This window comes from Astatotilapia calliptera, chromosome 13 (genome assembly GCF_900246225.1).
Source record: "Astatotilapia calliptera chromosome 13, fAstCal1.2, whole genome shotgun sequence".
Taxonomy (NCBI): Eukaryota; Metazoa; Chordata; class Actinopteri; order Cichliformes; family Cichlidae; genus Astatotilapia; species Astatotilapia calliptera.
In genome coordinates this window covers 24,459,547-24,465,606 of record NC_039314.1, presented here as the reverse complement: position 1 = coordinate 24,465,606, position 6,060 = coordinate 24,459,547, and the positions used below count along the sequence as shown (strand labels likewise).

Here is a 6,060-nt window from a genome sequence, read left to right as displayed (position 1 = left end):
AGTGAGTAGACTTCAGTTTTGTGGAATGATGCTGGAAGCAAAGTTCTTTGTGTTACTCATGCATGAGGGAGACCTGCCTGGAGCCAAGTGTCGTTCCACCCACTTGACCTCCGTCACTCTCAACCAGGTTTCCCATAGCAATCCTTTTATTGTGGTTACATGAATATGTATAGGTTCATTAACATATGACATTTCATATAGGTATACATGTGGACAAAGAATACCTTGTCTGTGTGAGGTCAAGATGTGACCCTGTGAAGACTCCCCAAAGCTGGTGCCAGGAGTCTAGCGGTCCATCTGAACAAAAGGCTCTTATACTTAAACAGATATACATGTGTTTGCTATACCATATATCAGCAAGAGAAGATACGACCTCTCCTAGAAGGTGTGTGATCTATGCCAGAACCCTCTGAAGAGGAGTGAACGCACTCCCCTCTTCATGCTACACAGAGTTGTTACAGACCTTCAAAGCTAAGCATATATAAATATATATTTCTAGGCATAAATGACAATCCAACAATACAAATCTAACAGAAACCTGCCTCTCACTGGATATTTTCTCTTTTTTATTTAGACCATTCTCTGTAAACCCCACAAGTGGATGGAGAGTGGGGAAACCCCACTAGATAAGCATTTTATAACATCCTCAGGCCAGCCAGTCTAGCACTGAAACTTCAGCGGATGACCCTTCTCGTGTATATATGTTGAAATGCATTTGGTTCTTCACATAAGAGTGGCTGATTAATAATTAAATGAACGAGCAGTTGAACAGGTATACCTGACAAAGTGGCCGGTGAGTGTATATGACAAATGTAACAGGTAGAGTTTCTCTGCATTTCCACACTGTTAAAATTTCCAGGTGGAAGAATAATTTATTTGTCCAAACGACTCTGTGTTACGAGCTTACACTCAGATTATATTATTCTTTGGCAATTTAAGAACTGGCTTTGTCTGCACTCTTATTCAGTAAATGTTGCCAATGTACAGAACCTGTATGATCCTGATCATTCCCACTACTCATACCAGGAGTAGGGGTGTGCAGATAGTTGGTAGATACAAACCAAGTTTTCAAAGAAACCAAACAAGTCCTCCTGCAAAAATCTGAGTCTAAAAGCTGACAAGAGTAAAGCTGGCTGACTGTTCAGATGCTCCTGGTCGACAGACACTGGTTGACCACCTCCAGTAGAGATGCATTCTCCAGAGCTGCTGCCACTCTCTCTTTGTCTGCCAGCTGTTTGTTCACTGTACACACAATGACATAAGCAGTATGATAAATAATGCATTCGATTATACTGGTAAAAATGGTCTAAAATTCCATCTCGCCTCGTTTCTCTCTATGGAGTTTTACCTGCTTCCTCTGAAGCATGAGTCCCAGGAGTGATACAAACATCAATCTGAGAGAAAATAGAAAAAATATACTGCAATTTAGGCCACAATTGAAAATAACAAAAAATTAAAGCACATAAAAATTTGACACTGTAAAATATGTTTAAGGTTAAATGTGCATGCCATGTGAAAAAACATGCATAAACATACTTTGAACCTGTCTGGCAGGGAGCGCAGAAGCTTGACTTTGATGGACAGACCAATGAGTGTTGCCATGCTGCAGTGAGGGATGGTGGGCGTGAACTCAATACCCACAGTACTCTCTGCATCATTAACCTGAGGAAGCATACACAAATAATAAACTTCATTCATCAATTTATCTTCCTAACAGCATACTGCATTCATTTATCAATGAAATTCACTGTTAATACTTTTGAATGAAATGTTTGTTGTTGGATTCAACTGTCTTCAACCATGTCTTTACTAAAGTAATCTGCAAGTGTGTTATAGAGCATCTTTTTATTTCTTTATTCACACTACTACAAACATAGGAAAAATATAAGATAATAGGAAGCAAAAAAAAAAACCCATACCTTAACTCGAACTTGCTCCACAACATTGAGCTCTTCCAGTGACAGTGGATGCTCTGGGTCATTGATAGATCTGATCAGATGTAACTTTAGTTAAAGAATTCAAGACGGTATAATACAACAGAGGTGTGGACTCGAGTCACATGACTTGGACTCGAGTCAGACTCGAGTCATTAATTTTATGACTTTAGACTTGACTTGAAAAAATGTTCTAAGACTTGTGACTTGACTTGGACTTTTACACCAATGACTTGGGACTTGAATTGGACTTGAACCGGTTTACTTGAAAAGACTTGATATTTCACCCCAAATATAAAATTTAACATGCATATTATATAGAGATTGAAAATGTGACGTCATTCACGGGTAGAACCGCAAAGGATTCTGGGAACTCGTGGCAAGCGGTACTAGCGCATGCAGGCTTTCAATTAAAATCAGTTATACAGTGATAAAAAGAAACACAAAAATGTCAAGAAGCCGTTGTATTATTAACTGCAATAGCCGGTCGCATGACAGCCACGGGAAGCCGACGGGTAAAGAGATCGGTTGTTATCGAATTACGTCGTTGAAGAGAAATTGTTCGAGCCATGTTTCCAAAGTAACAAAGACGCGACGGATGGCCTGGATTGCAGCCATTCAAAGATCAAATATAACGTCCCAGAACACTCCAGCTCACAGGTTAGTCTGCTCCAAGCATTTACACGAAGGTCAGTGTTTTGTAGTAGTTAATGCGTCATTTTCATAACATAATTGGTGATATAGGTTACAAGCAAGTCTGGCGCTGAACAGAAATTGTCGCGCTATGCTCCTTTGTTTATTGTGCATAAATAGTGAATTGTCCTGACACAATATTGCGTTTCGCTTCTGTTATTATGGTACATTGACAAAAACATATACTTTTATTCACAGGATAAAACAGGTTTTTGTATCACTAATTGCCCAGTACGATTACAGCATACAATATTATTGTCACTGCTACATTTCTGTGATGGGTACCAGAAATTATTTCCACTACTAATTAATTACCGTTGAGCTCAAAGGTCCTATTAATAAACGGTTAACGAATGTGTATTTATGACGAGAATTTGTGAGACTGGTAAACTTATGATATGTACGATGGTCTTTCGTTCTACACGGTGCATTTCAAGGTCCTGCACCCATCCGTGCTTGTTGCAGTGACCTGAAGTTACTAAACTTCATGAGTGTATGCACTCACTCCAAGAAGCGTATAATTATAAATATGCATATAAATATGCTACGATGAGATAGCTGACTTCATCTAACTAGCAAATGTTGTCCAGGCTACGTTGGTGATGCAGTTTTTTTTAATGTGTATGATATTTTTGTCATGCGATTTTAAAGCCGGTCCTACAACCGCATCCAAGAATAACATGCAGCTTATCTCAGAACTGTCGGTGAAAATTATTCTTGGAGCTAGGTTTAATTGAGCTGCATTTTAAAGAGGTGCAATTTCACAATTTGTGTATATTTTCTAAGTTCACTATTTTGTCATGTGTTGAGAAAAACACAGATTTTAAAATTACATGGTCTAATATTTACATTTAGCATATAACTGCAACATTATTTTTTCGTTTTTTTTTTAAAGATTCGAAAGGACTTGAAATTCAAAGTTTCAGACTTGTGACTTGACTCGGACTTTTACACCAGTGACTTGAGACTCGACTCTGACTTGCCTGACATTACTTGAGACTTGACTTGAGACTTGAGGATAAAGACTTGAGACTTACTTGAGACTTGCAAAACAATGACTTGGTCCCACCTCTGTAATACAAATAATAAATATTTTTGTTTCTGCACTACTGTAATCAGTGTACTAATGATATTAAAGTAAAGATCCAAAAATATTAGAAAGAAACGCAAAGAACGATATCTCCTGTGAAGCAAGTGTTTGGTAAAAGTGGAACAGAAGAGCTCCCTTGTAACAGGGAGAGACCTCCAGCAGAATCAGGCTTTTCAAAGTACAGAGATTGGCCATAACCAGTTGGGAGGAGGGGAAAGAAAGGACAAAAAGACAAACTTTAAGCTGTTTGCATAGCCACTGTACCTAAGTCCAAGAAATACTAACATCAGCTTAACAATAACTCAATTAAAAACTGTCAAATTGTTCAAATTATATAATAAAATATATTTACAAAAATGAGACAATTTTACATTCCTGAGAATACGAATTGAGCAACCTAAATCATTAACGGTGTTTATAATTTTAATCTACGATGGTTAACTAACCTATTAAAACACAGTTGCACTTCAAAATGTTTAGTTACGCTTTCAATACTAAAAATGTGACTACTGTTACTTGTCGGTAAACCCAGATACAATCGTGCTACTTCTTAAACTGCTGTTAACTCCCTCCATTTCATTATCTAGCTGAATGGCACTGGCATTAGCTTTTAAGTCAGGCAAATAACAGAATACATGAACATCAGTAAAAAAAAAATGATGAAGGGCATATCTCTAAAGCGTAAATGCACTCTAAACCACAGTAAAACATGAAAACAGGATATCGAATATTTCTCTGTCGTCGATGGGGTCGTGGACGTCTTCATCCTCTTCGGACGCCGTCTGTACTCTGTCCCCCGACCGCTGAAAAATCACAGGGTTTGCATTCTCCAAGCGGGTCCCCTCGGACATCTTCAGCGCTTACTTTAGTCCGCGTTAAACAGTAAAAAACCTCGTATTTTGTTAGAGATTGCTGTCTCTACCCGATCCGTACCGGAAACCCAATCGGTAACCGCATGCGCAAATCTTACGTCACTTCCTCTCTTTGCCAACATTGCGACGTTCAATATATATAAAAAAAAAAATATATATATATATATATATATATATATATATATATATATATATATATATATATATATATATATATATATATATATATATATATATAATATTTAAACAATGGATAATCCGTATACAAATACACATTCTTTTAGTAGGATATTCAGTTAACTTCGTGCGTTTTCGGACGTGTAAGCCTATACAAATGTTTAAAAAATACCATTTAAATTTCCTTTCCTAGTCTTTGCTTATTCTCTTGCTATTTTCAAATTTCCCCAGGCTTCCCATTTTGAAGGCTTAGACTGTACATGGAAATATATATATTATTTTTACTGGCATATGTTTCCCTGTTTGTCCGGCAGATGGCAGATACAGCCCATTTTAGCACTTGACACTAACACAGAATACGCTTTAATAAAAGTGTTATTGCAATAACAATATACTGACCACAATAATCTTAATTTCACAGGAATTTTTACATGAAACATTATTACTTTATTGTTTTTTGTTTGTTTGTTTTACTATATTTTAGTTTGTGTTTTTTTTTTTAAACACAAACATATTTCTTTTTCTCGCATTTCTTTTATTTTGTACACAAACACATTTGACCTGTTAGCGGGAAGAAGAGCGATTCTACTTTTTCATCTGTGCAGAGTAAAAAGTGTATCCTAATTAATTTATGACAAGCCACCAGTGGTAGTTTAGATTGGTGGGTTAGCTATTCCTGATTTTTATGCCATTACCTGTAAGTTCTCGCTTTAGTTTCCTAGAATTTTCTCTCTGTTTGCAAAGTTCGAGTATGATAATGAGAATTTGTAACTGTATTCAAAGCTAAACTGGTATCTACAACTCAATTAAACACAGTAATTTCACCATTTTGATGTTAAGTCCCTACAAACTCACTGCAATGATTATCTTTGAAAAAATTAAAACAAACTGGTTAGAACACAGGTATTACATATTTGTGTCAGCCTTTCAGCCAAACCCCTTTATGGAAGCACTTTATTTAAAGATTAAATTATCATATGGTCTTCATTTCTGTACTACACAACCACCATCACCTACTTCTATCAAGTCAGAATCTTAATGAACTGCTGCAGTCACTGGAAATATGGAGTGCGGTAGATGTGAAGTTTTACTTCAGCCTGATATGTTCACCTTTTTGAGAAAAAATGTGCATATAATGAGACTGCGCACGGCCGCTGACACATGTTTTAACAAAAATGTCATGGATAAGGGCAGCGACAGTTTGAAAGGGCGAAAATATTTTCCTAACTGTGACAATATGGACTAACAACCTTTAGAGTCACAATTCTGGTTTCAGGTGGTAACATGCTATTTA

The 6,060-nt window shown here is 36.7% G+C and overlaps 1 protein-coding gene across 1 annotated transcript; it reads right to left on the bottom strand.

Moving 5' to 3' along the window:
* Positions 1-542: 542 nt before the first annotated feature.
* On the bottom strand, positions 543-4,681 carry ciao2b (cytosolic iron-sulfur assembly component 2B). The gene is made up of 5 exons (XM_026190145.1): positions 4,442-4,681; positions 1,920-1,999; positions 1,537-1,662; positions 1,349-1,394; positions 543-1,242 (listed from the first exon to the last, which is right to left on the bottom strand). Exons 1-5 carry the CDS (start codon positions 4,566-4,568, stop codon positions 1,142-1,144), a joined length of 480 nt encoding a protein of 159 aa, XP_026045930.1. The 5' UTR covers positions 4,569-4,681; the 3' UTR covers positions 543-1,141.
* Between the last annotated feature and the right edge of the window lie 1,379 nt (positions 4,682-6,060).

Bases quoted from the DNA above. Each gene is read 5' to 3' on its own strand.
- ciao2b (XM_026190145.1), bottom strand. From the start codon at position 4,568: ATGTCCGAGGGGACCCGCTTGGAGAATGCAAACCCTGTGATTTTTCAG. The intron at 2,000-4,441 runs ATATCCTGTTTT...AACTAAAGTTAC, and splicing joins CGACGACAGAGAAATATTCG to ATCTGATCAGATCTATCAAT. The intron at 1,243-1,348 runs GTAAAACTCCAT...TTGTGTGTACAG, and splicing joins TCATGCTTCAGAGGAAGCAG to TGAACAAACAGCTGGCAGAC.